The sequence below is a fragment of the Numenius arquata genome, chromosome 19, assembly GCF_964106895.1.
Source record: "Numenius arquata chromosome 19, bNumArq3.hap1.1, whole genome shotgun sequence".
In the NCBI taxonomy this organism is placed as follows: Eukaryota; Metazoa; Chordata; class Aves; order Charadriiformes; family Scolopacidae; genus Numenius; species Numenius arquata.
Genome location: NC_133594.1, coordinates 5,771,114 through 5,784,430, shown reverse-complemented (window position 1 = coordinate 5,784,430; position 13,317 = coordinate 5,771,114). Strand labels below are relative to the sequence as shown.

The following is a 13,317-nucleotide window of genomic DNA, read 5'->3' as shown; positions in this document are numbered from 1 at the left end:
GGACCCTGTGAGGATGTTCCAAGGTGATGCAAGGTATTCCAAGGTATATCCTGTAAGGCAGGTGAGAGTAGCAGTGACTTGTAGGAGACTAATGGCTGTAATAAAACCTGGAGAGGCCAGGGAGGCAGATGTTAGAGATAGAAAGTAAATGCCTGAATTAAAATATGTAGCAATAGTACTGGAAAATAAAAGGAAGGCTTTAGTAATGCTTAAAGTCAAATATCGACATGTAATGAGAAGGTTAATCCTACCTGTATCTCCCTCTGAAAGAGTAGAAGGTAACTGCCATAGACCACTTTAGGATAGCAGCCAGCCTGAGAATGGGTTCTGATGGCGTAAGGTAGTAACAGCGCAGGGGCATTAGTTAATTTACAATATTTATCTTGCATGTTATAGCCCTAACTGCTTGACGTGGACAAGAGCATGTGCTATTAGGGGAAGCATCTGGAAAAGGCTACTTTAGGACTGATGCTAATTGTAAGGTAATACCCAGCCTGCTGTGTCGTAGACTGATGCTGCATTTCTGATGACAAAAACAAACCTTTAAACTCACTAGAAGTCCTGCAAGGCTTTTTGAAAGGAAGTCCGCTTGGGCTAACACCTCTTGAATTAGCTTAACAGTCCTGTAGCCTTGGTTTGTTGCTGTCCTGAACTATTGTGTGTTACTGTTTGTGTGCTGCCACAATTATTTCATTTCACCCCAGATGGTGAAGAAATCTTTGTACGTGCAGTTGATAAAGCTGCATAGATGGAATAATATGAGACTATTAATAAAGAATACAGAAGGAGACAGACCCATCTGTTTGTTGCGTGCTACAGAAGTACAGCTTTCCTGTATGAAAAGAGATTTGCAGTTGACTGTCTCTTGACTATTAGACAAAGTTGAGGGCTGAAGAGAAGTTAGCCGTTAAGAGCTGTTCTGACTGGCCTGATTCTGAGCTTCTGCCAGTTGGTTAATAGCTCCAAAATCAACAGAAAGCTGGTGTAAGCATGCAAGCCCTTACATTTAGGAGGATAGTGTTCTAGCCAGTGTTTTTCCAAAAGCAGGAACCTTCTGTGCCAGACTGCACTGCAGCATCTCACAAGTGCAGGAAGGTCTTGCATGTCAGCAACCCTTCAGCTAAAAGTTGATCTCTGGTGTGCTGGCAAGGACTCCTGGAATCTGCAAAGAGGGGAACTAAGGAACATTGGGACAAATTGGTTTTCAGAGGGCTGTGAACTTGTATTTTGATTAAACAGGCAAATGCAGCTAAAACAGGATCGAAAACCCGCTTGAGCTGGGACATGATCCCAGGCTGACAGACTTATCCCCTTGAAGGGTCTCCTGCTCTCCTGTCTTTCAGAGTCATGGCATTTCTGGGTGCTGTTTGTACAGCTGGTGATAACTCCTTGCCCCTCTATGCCCAATTGCACGTTCCCTGGTGGTGTGACATCCTGTGGCTTGTCTGTGTCCTTCTTCCTTGCCCACTCTTGCTTCTCCTGTGCATGCTTGGGGTTGGAAGCTCCTGCATGGGGACTGATGCTGTCAATTTATTTTTGCACATGAATGTTGCTGGATGACCTGGGTTTTGAATCAACCACAACTTGTTTTGCACTTTGTGTGCATCTGTACTGGTTGGGAGCGGGAATCTGATAGGGGGGAGGTTTGATGTGTGTTTTTTGTTTGACTGTTGGTTTTTTTTTCATTTGAAGCAAAGAAGCTGAGACTTGCTTAGAGGTTTTCCAACTTCCTGTTTTTCTGTTTTGACATAACTTGCCCATCTATCCTTTGCCAACTCCCCAAAGGAAACAGGAAGCTTTGCCTGTGTGTCTCTGAAGCAACCAGCTGCCTGAACCATAAAGATCATGGAGAACACCCAGTTTGTACTTTCAAGACAAGGTGGTGGGGAGAACACAAATTCCACTTGTGGTTTTTTTTCTTGCCTCTGTAGGGTCATTGGCATTCAAAACAAAGCACACATTTGAAAATAGACAGTGTCAAAGCTAGTCCTCAATTTCAGATTGTGGCTATTGCAACTCGCTTGACAGCAAGGGTGCTGAAAGGATTTGAGACTGTTTGTAGTCAGATATTAGGAATATTGTTGCTGGTTGGAATAGGATCTGGCTTCTGCTAGTGATGCTGAACACTTTGAGCCAGTTCCTTCTAGCATGTTACAATTGCTTATGTATACAGAACAAAAGGGCTAACCAGTTTAGGAAGAAGCTCTCATGTAAATTGAGATACATGGGCATGTTTAGTTTGGAGAAGAGGAGGCTGAGGGGGGACCTCATTGCCCTCTACAACTACCTAAAAGGAGGTTGTAGAGAGGTGGGTGTTGGCCTCTTCTCCCAAGGGAATAATGACAGGACCAGAGGAAATTGTCTGAAGTTGGGGCAGGGGAGGTTTAGATTAGATATTAGGAAGAATTACTGAGAGAGTGGTCAGGCACTGGAACAGCCTGCCCAGGGAGGTGGTGGAGTCGCCATCCCTGGAGGTATTTAAGAAGCGTGTAGACATGGCACTTCAGGGCATGCTCTAGTGCCTGAGATTATTGGTTGTGTCTGTTTGTGGGTGGGGTTGTGTGTGGTTGTGGGAGTTTGTTTTGGTTTGGTTTTGGTGTTTGGTGTTCTGGGATTTTTGGGGGGTTTTTTTTTGTTGGTTGGACTCGATCTCAAAGGTCCCATCCAACCAGAAATATTCTGTGATTCTGTGAAACTGGAGGAACAAAACAAATGCAGTACATACAGTAGGCAAACGAGATTTTTTTTTTTAATATGCTTCCTTGAGGGAACATAAATTAGGAAATGCTGTTTGACATTATAGTCAAATTGAGGGTAATATTTAAAAAAAGGAAACAATGGAAATTATTTCAGAGGGGATAGGTGAAGTGGGTAAGAAAGGGCTGGATACTGGATCTGGAGGATTAATTTCATTTGACTGTGCTGGGCCTGACCTGAGGAACATACAGTTACTGCTGTTGAAATCACTAGAGGCTTATCAATCTAGGCAAGTAGGTAGGTGCTGTGTGAAACCCTGAGGCGCTAAGGGTGCTCATTTTGGAAGGGTTTCTCATGTATGATCTCTGTACATCTTCTTCTTTTGAACCACAGCTAGTGAAGTCCTACTTCTCTGTCTGGGCAGGAAAGGATTTCCTCCTCAATAACGTGGCAAAAAGTGTGCTGTTGGTGCAATGTGAATAACAGACCTCAACTCTGTAATCCCGCCCCAGCACAGGGGGTGATGAGCGGGTAGAAGCAGCTGGATGCACAGAACGCAGTGTTTCTTGAAGATATATCCCCTTGAGTTGGTCAGATCCTCTGTCTCTGCTTGCAGATGTTGATGGAGAGGGCCAGATGTTTTCACTTAATGATTCAGCAAATGGAGATTGAAATCCACTTCACTTCCCAGGGAGACTTCCCATAGGATTTAGCAGGTTGTAGCAACAGGCCATTCGTCTACTTAGCCTACTACAGTGAGATGCTGAACATCTAGAGAAATTGTTAACTTTAATGGGAAAAACCCGACAAGGAATAAGCAACGTATTTACATCTGGGGCTTGTCAAGAGCCTCATGCCAGGAAGAATGTGATGGATTTGGAGCAGGTCTCTGGTGAGGCAGAAAGGTTGCTGCAAGAGTGAAAAGGACTTTTCTCTGAAGCCCAAAGCAAGAGGGAATGAACCTTGCCCCCAACAGACCTCCAGGAACTTGGAAAAAATCTCTCTGCAAGTCCAACTTTCTAGAACTTCCCTTCAAAATATCTGATTGTGGGGTGTATGTGTGCATGCATACATGTGGGGGGCTGCTCCCCCCCTTATACCTCCCTTTCCCATGTGCACGTGTTTTCTCTCTCTTGCAGCTCAGCCAATACCCTCATCTGCGCGAGGAGATGGAAAGGATTGTTACTACTCACATTCGTGAGAGAGAAGGCAGGACTAAAGATCAGGTAAGGGATCAGGAGTGTGTGTAAGAGGGGAAGGTTGGGGGACACCTTTGAAGGGACAGTCTAGGCTAGAGTGACCTGAGCCAAAGGGTGTCTAGCCACAGAGGGCTGATCAGATGAACAACGTACAGGGCTCTGTCTGCACCTATTAGCAGTGTCAGTCACTAATGTCTGTTTTCCTCTGTCTGTGCTTCTCTTTGGCAGGTCATGCTTCTAATAGACATTGAGCTGGCTTACATGAACACAAACCATGAGGATTTCATTGGCTTTGCCAAGTAAGCACCTGCATCCTATTGCCTCCTCTTCTCTGCATGTGTTTCCTGTGGCTCTGTCCTATAGATGCTCCAGTAAATGGGTTACAGAGACCCTGGTGCAGATGCTATGATCCCAAAGTATGGTTCAGCTCTCAGTATTGCTTGTTTTTCAGTGGCCTCTGTATTGCGAGGCTGGGGAGGAGAACAGGGATGTGTAGAAGGGGGAGTTAGAGTATTAGGGTTATGTTGGGAGGGGAAACAGCAGAAGCTGTGAAGGGTTACTGACTCAAGAGTGGTTCAGGTGGGAGTGAGAAGATGAGTAGACCAGGCTGAGAGAGCAGATGGAAATATATTGGGTTATCAAGGCTTGGAAGCCAGTGGCTGTCTGATGGGAGCAGGATTCAGATGATCAAGAAGAGCTTGAGGGGTTTTGAATGTCTCTGCTGTTATTTGCAGTGCTCAGCAGAGGAGCAGCCAGATGAGCAAGAAGAAGGCAGCTGGCAACCAGGTAGGCCAAGTTTCATCTCCTTCACTGCTGCAAGAAGGACATGTTTGCTACCTGGAAGCTACCAGGTGGACACAAGTGCTGGGTTGGATGTAACAGGGCTCAAAGTTGTGGGGGTTTTTTACTCATTAAACTGTTTATATCTGGAGAATAGTGTTTAGGCTAACTGCAGTCAGGAAGAACTCAACATGTAGGAGCAACGGAGGGAAAGTGTTGTAGAGGGAAATGGATGCTTGATAATCAAGATCAGGTCTTGCTTTTCTGGTAGAAATCTAGTGGGAGGTGTCCCTGCCCATGGCAGGGGGTTGGAACCCAGTGATCTTTAAGGTCCCTTCCAACTCTAACCATTCTATGATTCTATTAAAGTGTAAAACAGCCCCTTCACAGGCTAACTCTTCTGCTGAGGTGAGGGGTACAGAACACTGGGTCTGAACTGTTACAGTACAGGATTGTCTTTTCTAGTTGTCTTTCCCATCACTGGTACCTCCTTTCTGGAAAGGGATTTAAAGAGAGTTCATGGACTCTCTTCTGGAGAACTTCACTGGAAATGCTTAAACCTCTGTACAGGGAGACAAAGGGTGATTGCGGCCATGGTTGCACTGGGTATGTATGAGAACACACCTGTGAGAGAAGACAGCGGTGGAGGGGAGTTCCCTTATTCCTTCAGGAACTGTAAGAAGCGCACATACAATTAAAAAGGGGCTAATGACACTTTATCCTAGATTTGCTGGGGATGTGGCAAGGCTATCTAAGCTTAGAAGACCTCGTGGAAACAAAGCCTTGTGAGCAGTGTCATAGTGAATGGAAGCAAATGGTTTTGGTTAGTCTTTTTAAAGAAATTCACTTCTGACATTGATACTCCATAATGTGTTTGACCGCCTTTCCCTGCACATAAACTTGGAGACTGTTTCCATACTGTTGACAGGCAGTAGGTCAGCAGGTTGGGCTGGCCAGCCATCCATTTCATGGGATCTTGGAGCAGCTGTAGGAAACCCCATCCTCTGCAGTATACCTTACAGAAGAGCTGAGTGTAAAAGAGCGCAAAGGGCAAACGCTGGATCTACCTGTAAAGCGCTTTGGCTTTCCCGTTAGCAGACTTTATTTTGGGATGGAGGTTGCTTTTGTTAACACCTGGATTTAAAAGATTTGGTATTGGCTTCCAATTTATTTTATTTTATTTTTGAGCCTCTCTTCTCCTGCTCCAGCTTTCCTAGTAACAATCTCTCCTCTCTTTGCTCCTCTCCTGCTCTCTGCTCTGCTGCTGTTGCTATGGTTCCCCTTTGCAGGATGAGATCCTGGTGAGTAGAAGGCCACTCAGCAGGGTGTGCTAATGAACATTAATGTTGCATCTGGGAAGGCAAGAACAGTTCATAGACAAATTATTCCTTCTGCTGCTGAATGGGGAGAAGAGGGAAGCTAGCACTAGATGCAAGTGAAGCAGAAATGAGGTGAAAAGGTAGTATGTTGAGGAAAAACTCAGAACTGCTGGTACATCCTGTGAGTGGGTGGAGGTAAAAAGCAGTAATCCAAGGATGTGTGGTTCTGTTTCGCTGCCCCCTCCTGCCCACAGAGAGAATAGGACTCTCTCGAGCTTAACAGTAGGCATGAGATGAAGATCCTGTGCTCCTACATTTACTTTTGTAGGATAAATTGACAATGAAGAGGATTGTGTACCTCTGTGGTAGGCTGCTCACACAGTGCAACTTGCAAATATGCAGTGCAGTCACACGGGTTTTTCAATGCCAGGTTGTTTTCAGCAAGCACATCCAGACAACAAGGTACACACGTGATGCATGCAGATGTCTTTGGGTGTTAACATTGCAGTAATACATGTATAAGCTAATGCGTTTAAGCTGACATGTACTTGCACTTGATTACTGCATGTGTGAGGCTCTAAACCAGCACTTGGTGAATTAGAGTTCCCTAGACAGTAATAGCCTGGCTTCTTTACAGACTAAACTTAAAGGAAGTTATTTTGCCATAAGTTAATGACTGCTCAAATACTTGGGTATGCTGAAGTACTAATTCCAGATGCACCATTTTGTTCTGTTGTACCTAGTGTCTCCTTTTTACTAAACTCAATTCTTTTTGGGTTCCTTGCTCATCTCTTCTTCTTGAAGTGGTTCCCACCACCCCTGAGTTGGGTGAAGCACTCTGCGCGTGCAGTCTGCCGGAAGGTGTGCTGGTGTCCTGGTTTTCTCTAGGCATGGCCTTTTCTGGGTGTGTTGCTGTGATCTGGTGCTTGTAGGTTGTACCAGTGTCCAAGGTTTGATGCAGTTCTTCCTGCATCTCTCTCTTCTTGGCAGAGGGTATAATGCACAGCACTGCCAGGTTCCTTCCTGCGTCCTTTTTATGCTATTCCTGGCCCCTTCGAGGCAAAGACCTTCACTGGCCAGTTGAGTGGGGGCTCTTCTGGCAGCAGCAGAGAGCACGGTGTTCCTTGTCTTTCCATACTACTCTGTGTAGGGATACCCTCTGATCTTTCCTCTGTCACCTAAGGACAGGTGTCTAGGGCCCTTGTTAATGCTTGCTGCTTCAACCCCCTTAGGTCATCCGGAAGGGCTGGCTCACCATCAATAACATTGGGATCATGAAGGGTGGCTCTAAGGAGTATTGGTTTGTCCTGACAGCGGAGAACCTCTCCTGGTACAAGGATGATGAGGTGAGTAGGTCAACTCTGTCACTTGAGTTTCAGGATGTATCTTCTAAGTACTTGTCTGTTGCTTGTGTCAGAAGCTGAAACTGTCCTTGGGCCAGGTTCTGTGTGGTCTCAGCGCTGCTGAGTGTTTCTGAGTTGATGTGAATGTGGCTTTTTTTTGATGCACAAGGAGTAACATCAGTGCTTGAAGCCCTGGTTCAGCAGAAAGTTGACAAACACTTGAAATGAACTTGACCTTTATTTATTTCACTGTGGCATTTGTGATCAAGGGTGTGATGGGTTATTTCCAAGATTTGGACTTGTTGGTATTTGTAGGGCATCCATGATGAGTCTCCTGAAGGAGTATGGCAGAGGTTTACATGCACCTCTCCTGGTCACAAGAAAAAAGCTCCTTCCTTTCTGAGTGTAGCAACAAGAGCTGTGGACCTGAAGCTGCAGCTCAGCTGCTGGCTCCTTCTGACATGGAGTAAATTACTTAAAATCTCCAAGATTCAGTAGTTAAACCTGCAAAGCAGGAATGTCTTTTTTTGTTTCTACATTGAACATGCCAGTCAATACATTATTTGTAAAATTGATTGTGAATGATGTACTACTGATCAGAAGTACAGTGATGGGTGGAATATCACTGATAGGAACATAGACCTACTCTGTAGAGTTCCTTGAAAATATTGAATATTAGTAATTCTGGCATTGTGCAGGGGTGGTTTTCTGCTTCAGTGGGAAATGATATAAGCAGACAGAATTGTCCCAGCTGAAATTATCATTGTCAACAATGTGTTGCTTCCTGTGCAAGGCAAAGGTAGATAATTGTCTTTTCTGATTACTTTGAAAAGAGAAAGAATAGCTGGATGGTTTTGGTAAGGACATAATCAAAAAGGTTAGACCCACTCAATGTGCTGGGGCATGAAAAATGCCTGGTATGGTCACGCATTGAGTTGATCGAGGTTCCTGATGGCAAATAAACTGCTCTGGCTTTTGCTGTAGTTTGTGTCCCTCAGGTGTTCCGAGGCACACAGTAGCCACAGCTAGGCCTGGCTTCTTGTCTAGTTCGTATCAGTGGGCCTGTTTCATTCTCGGCAGGTGGAAATGATGACAAATACAGTGATGAATCAGCCTCTAAATGTCACTTTCTGCATGGAGACTGCTGCGGTGCTGCTATGGATGAGCAGGCAGCAAATTCCTAATTAAAGAACCAGGCATTGAAATGTCTTTTGCTAAATCGGTGAGGCTCTGCTATATGACTGCTGACCTTTTGTGTTCAGAGTTGCTCGGGGAGGCTTCACTTTCCTCTAGGCTGCATATGCAGGTCGAGTGGTTATAAACATCAAGTAGTTTAATCAAAGCCAGCTGCTGCATCTGTACTACAGAGAGGATCAGAATTCCCTGTTCTTCCCCCGGGAGCGGGAGGGAGGGCTGCAGTGGGGATGTGTAAACTGTTGATAGATTCCAGTTGCCTGGGATGGGGTTTGGACCTCCCTGCCCTCCTGAGGGAGGGCAGCCTTTGGGGGAGGTCAATAGCAACTGCAGGTCTGCACCATTTCCCTTCTGCATAGCAATAGGTAGAGCTGCCTAATGAAAACAGCTCCCTGCTGGCCTTGGTCCCTTAAACATAGGAGAACCAGTGCCGATGAGGTCTGAGCTGCCTCTGAGAAAGAAGCCTTTGTCTTCAACTGAGTTGGAAGCAGGGGGAAAAGGGAAGCATGGTTTTATTTGCTTCTTTCCCAAGTTCAGCTCCTTGATCTCTGGCTGTTATGAGGACAAATGGCAGTAACTTCTGTCTAGACTCCTTAGTTGAGTCAGGCTAAAAGTTGGTGCATTTGTGGGGCAGCTGGAGAGCCTTGAGCACGGGGATTCCCATCCCAAACCTCAGTCCTGCGTGGAGCTGGCTCCATCCCGAAGAGCTGTCTGCAGTGCATGGTCCTCTGTCAGACAATTATCTTTGTGCGTCTGGCCCAGAGCTCTCCTTCTCCACCAGTTCAGGAGAACTTGCGTCCTCTACAGCTCCTGAAATGTTGTCATGTGTTTTTAAAGGCGGTACACCATGATCCTTCTTCACTGAAGCTCTGGGAGGAAGGGGGAGGCTTTGTCTGCCCCACCCTACACTTCTGTGGGCTCTCTTGTCCCAGTTACCCTGTGCGCTGGACCCTGTCCAGAGGGAACGAGCCAGGAGCTGAGTCCATCTTGTGTGGATGGAAGTGCTGGTGGCAGAGCTTTGGGTGATGATGGAGGAAGGAGTGGGGTGAGAAGGTGTGCGGTGGGGTCAGGGTGCAGACTGGGCTAGCTCCTCTGGGGCTGGGGGGAGTGGGAGCACAGACTCTCCCTCCCCTGTGTTGCAAGCCAGGACCCGGAATGTGGAATTAAGACATCTGGACCCCATTAGTGAAATACCAGTCTTTCCGCAATGCTGGCTTGTTTTTTCTCTGCCTCTGAAGAAAGGAACTGAAACTTAATGTCTTAAAGGGCCCAGCATTACATGTTAGCAGGGATATATACGGCTGATGATGCTCTGGAGGGGCCTGAAGGAGTGTGATGGGGAATGGGAGGGGAAGGAAAGAGTGGGCCAGGCGGGGGTGGAAAGTTGGCTCCCCACTCTGCCTTGCTGCCAAGAGCATGTGTGTGTGCTCCTTGGGCTCTCTGTTTTTCTTCCTGTCTCCTTTCAATGAGTCAAACACTGGCCCCATGGAGAGTGGCCCCACAGGCAGCTGGCCTCCCAAGACCTGGAGACCCTCCTGAGGTACCTGCACCTCCTGAACCCTGTGGGATTATGCTGCAGGCTAGCGGTGGGAGGGAGAGGTGGGGAGGAGCGTGCTCTGGCTGTTGGCAATATAGAGTGGGACTTCCTTGCTCAGGGAGGCTACAGTGTCCCCAGAGCTGGAGCAGCAGCACAGCACACTGGCTAACTGCTCAGCAAGCGTCATAGTGGACACAATAAAGGAACTTAACTTGAATAGTCCTTCTGCCTGAATCCCTTATGAATGCAGAGTGCCCACTTCTCTGCAGGGCTTCCCCACCTGCTGGAAAAGAGGGTCTGTGAGCTGGGCTAGGGCTGCTGGTGATGGGCACCTTGTAGGCAAGATGCAATGAGCACTGTGCTCAGTGGTCCCCATCACTGAAATTACTGCCTGCTGGAGGTGGCCCCTGTGCTCTCTGCTCTGCAAGGGTGACAGTTTCTGCTGGAGTGCCTGTGTGCCACTGTGTGCCGGAGTGTTCATATGGCTGGCTGGATGGATATATCTGCTGTTTCCTTTGGGAATTTGTGTGACTGTACAATACAGATGGGACCTTCTGTCCTTACTCAGGTAAATCATGTACTAGAAATTTGGGGCTTGTAAGAGCAGGTGACTACATGGGAAGAGTATGGCCTTATTTGCTTCTGTGAAAGTGGTGGTGGTGTGTGCAATGTCGGTGTGTTTGAGTCCTGGGTGTATACAGGAGGGGTGGGCATAGAGTTTCAGGTACTTCCAGGTGAGTCGGGGAGCACTTCATATTCTTTTATGCATCATGTTGATTCCTGCTGCACCAGTTGTGCTTGGGCTCTTTCTTCATCTTCACGCTTTCTCTTTTAGCTTGAAGTACAAAGGTACTCCCTCCTGTCCTGGGAAAGATTTGACCTCATTGACAGTCACTAGATAGCTGCTTATTCTGTACCTGTCAATGTCTTGTACCCAATTCTGGTTTAAAATTATGTTGATCAATACCAAGATTGTTCCCCGACACCACACACATACACTCCCCCCTTTACCCTTTCTCCTCCTCTGCAACAGTCCGTGTCCTTGAGGCACAGCTGAGCTGAGAGAAATCCTTGTCTTTGCTCTGATGCCCACAAGTCATCAGAAACTTGCTGTGATGGGTCCAGCTGCCGCCAGGTTTTTGCCTCCAGCTTGTTTAAAGACCACAGGAGCAGGTCTGCTCTGAGGTTCTCCCTCTCCTGCTTTCACACCGTTCTCAGGTGTGCTCTGGAACATGTTCCTTCTCTTACATTCTCTGTAGGAACTTTCATTCACTCACTCATCTTTTTTCACAAGTACATGTTTTCTCATGGATAATCTCTTAGTCTTAACGAGTCCTCATTTATGCTTTCACTCATTGTTTCTCTTCTTTCTTTTCCAGACAAACATCAAAGCAAACACAACTTCCAGAGTATCCAAACCTGCAACTCTCAATCCTTTGTGGGTTTTTCTTTATATTAATGACCAGCATTCTTTAAGATGTGAAACCCCCTTCCTCCAGTCACCTTTCTTTGCTTGATCCTGCCTTCTCAGGTAGCAAAGCACGGTGCAGTTGTAACTCCACCAGGCCCATGTGTCTATATCTGCATTTTATGGCAAAGTTTAGCATGTGAAACACAAGCCACCCTGAACACAGCTACCCCTGGGATAAGTGCATGAAGCTGAAAGAAATAAGGAGATGACAGAGATGGAGGAGGAATAAGGGGGTTGTGAATAGGCTGATGAACAGGCAGATAAGTCATCATCAAGCATGGCTCCAAAGGGTTATATCCTCACAGGCTGAGGCATGAGTGAACTTTGCATGCAGCTATCCCCACAGCCCACCCTCTCCAAGCATGTCCCCCTGCCGTGCAGGTGTTGCCGTCCCCGTGCAGCACTGGCAGTGTGTGGTGTATCCCAGCACAGCCTAACCAATGTGCAGACTACTGTACAATCTCGTAGTCCTGAACAGGTAGTCTGAACACTGGGCAGACGGAGTGGAGCCTCTGCGATCTGCTCTCCGGCTATCAGCAGCTCCTTAGTCCTTCCCCCTTCCTGCTTTTGGGATGGGGTTTTGGGGGCAGAGATGGGGTGAAAGAAAGTCCAAGTCCCGATTTGAAGAAACATCCTCCTCTGGCAGCTGGGAAGAAGAAATCTGCTCTCTGCAAGTTTCCAGTTTGGAGGAGGCTTCCAAGCTCCCTTCTCTTCCAGTGCTGGTATCAGGCTGGTACCTGGTTTCCACCTGGGGTATGCTGCACCTTTTTGGAAAGAGAGGGGGGAAAAAGAAAAAAATCAATTACTGCTGTTTGGGGAGGAAATGCTGTGAAGTTTTGGCTGTCACCCAGGTGTGCAGAACTTGTTGCTTCATTCAACTCCTCTTCTTCCCCATGGATCTGTGCGGGAGGATTCCCAGGCCCCACGCACCCCCATCTCTCTGTCCTGTAGATCAGCCCTTTGCCTGGGGTCCGGAGCAAAGCTCAGACGGAACCAGCCTTTGCTTCCAAGTCCTCAAAAGGATCCTTTGACCCACCTTGGCCAGTTGCCTTTGCAGCTCACCTCTGGCTCCTGCAGGAGCAGTCCACATCCCCTCTTTTTCTCCCCCCACTATGTCTGGCATTGCTGAGCCTCCCTCCCTCTTCTGGTTTTTGCTCCCTCCCTTCTTGCTTCCCTTCTGTCCTTCTGCCTCAATTGACGTGGCAGTGGAAAGCTAAAGAGACTCGAGGGAGGAGCTTGCTGGCTGCTGGGAAGGCCGGAGGTTGGCAGGAAGCGAGCCGGCTGACGGATGGGGTTGCGCGGAGGAAAGGAAGGTTCCCTACCCCGCATGGAAACTTGAGGAATGCTGTCGCTTTCTGTGGCGCTTGGCTCCCATGTAATGATTCCAGATGTTAGCCCTGGCCCCTGCGGTTTGCTCCCTCTCTCCCTGGTGCTGCAGGGATAAAGAGGGCTTTATGTACAGCACACCTCTCCCTTCCAGGATCCCCTTCTCTTGTCTGCATCCTGGTGGACAGTTAAGATTTGTGGCCAAAAATACAAACACCCAGGACTCCCACTTGGGCTCTAACCACGCGCTGAAGAGGGGTAACCAACCCTCTCCTTTTCCTGGAGGTGTGTAGCACTTTGTGTGCGTGTTGCACTTTGAGGCAAAGAGTCAAATACTCGGGGACGGTTCATCACTGCCCTGGCATAGGGACAGATGGGGGAAGAAATGTGTGCTTGTCCTTTGTAAAGGCTGGTGGGCATTGCTGTCACCTTAGAGAGGTCACAGCAGTGG

At 47.5% G+C, this 13,317-nt stretch overlaps 1 protein-coding gene across 5 annotated transcripts in view; it reads left to right on the top strand.

Moving 5' to 3' along the window:
- DNM1 (dynamin 1) overlaps positions 1–13,317 on the top strand; it is a 68,521-nt gene that overhangs the window by 36,294 nt on the left and 18,910 nt on the right. For all 5 annotated transcript variants that reach the window (XM_074161297.1, XM_074161296.1, XM_074161295.1 and 2 more), the window contains exons 11-15: positions 3,837–3,923; positions 4,125–4,195; positions 4,631–4,682; positions 5,966–5,977; positions 7,228–7,341. In XM_074161297.1, coding sequence (XP_074017398.1) covers positions 3,837–3,923; positions 4,125–4,195; positions 4,631–4,682; positions 5,966–5,977; positions 7,228–7,341 — 336 coding nt within the window. The remainder of the gene's footprint in view (positions 1–3,836; positions 3,924–4,124; positions 4,196–4,630; positions 4,683–5,965; positions 5,978–7,227; positions 7,342–13,317) is intronic.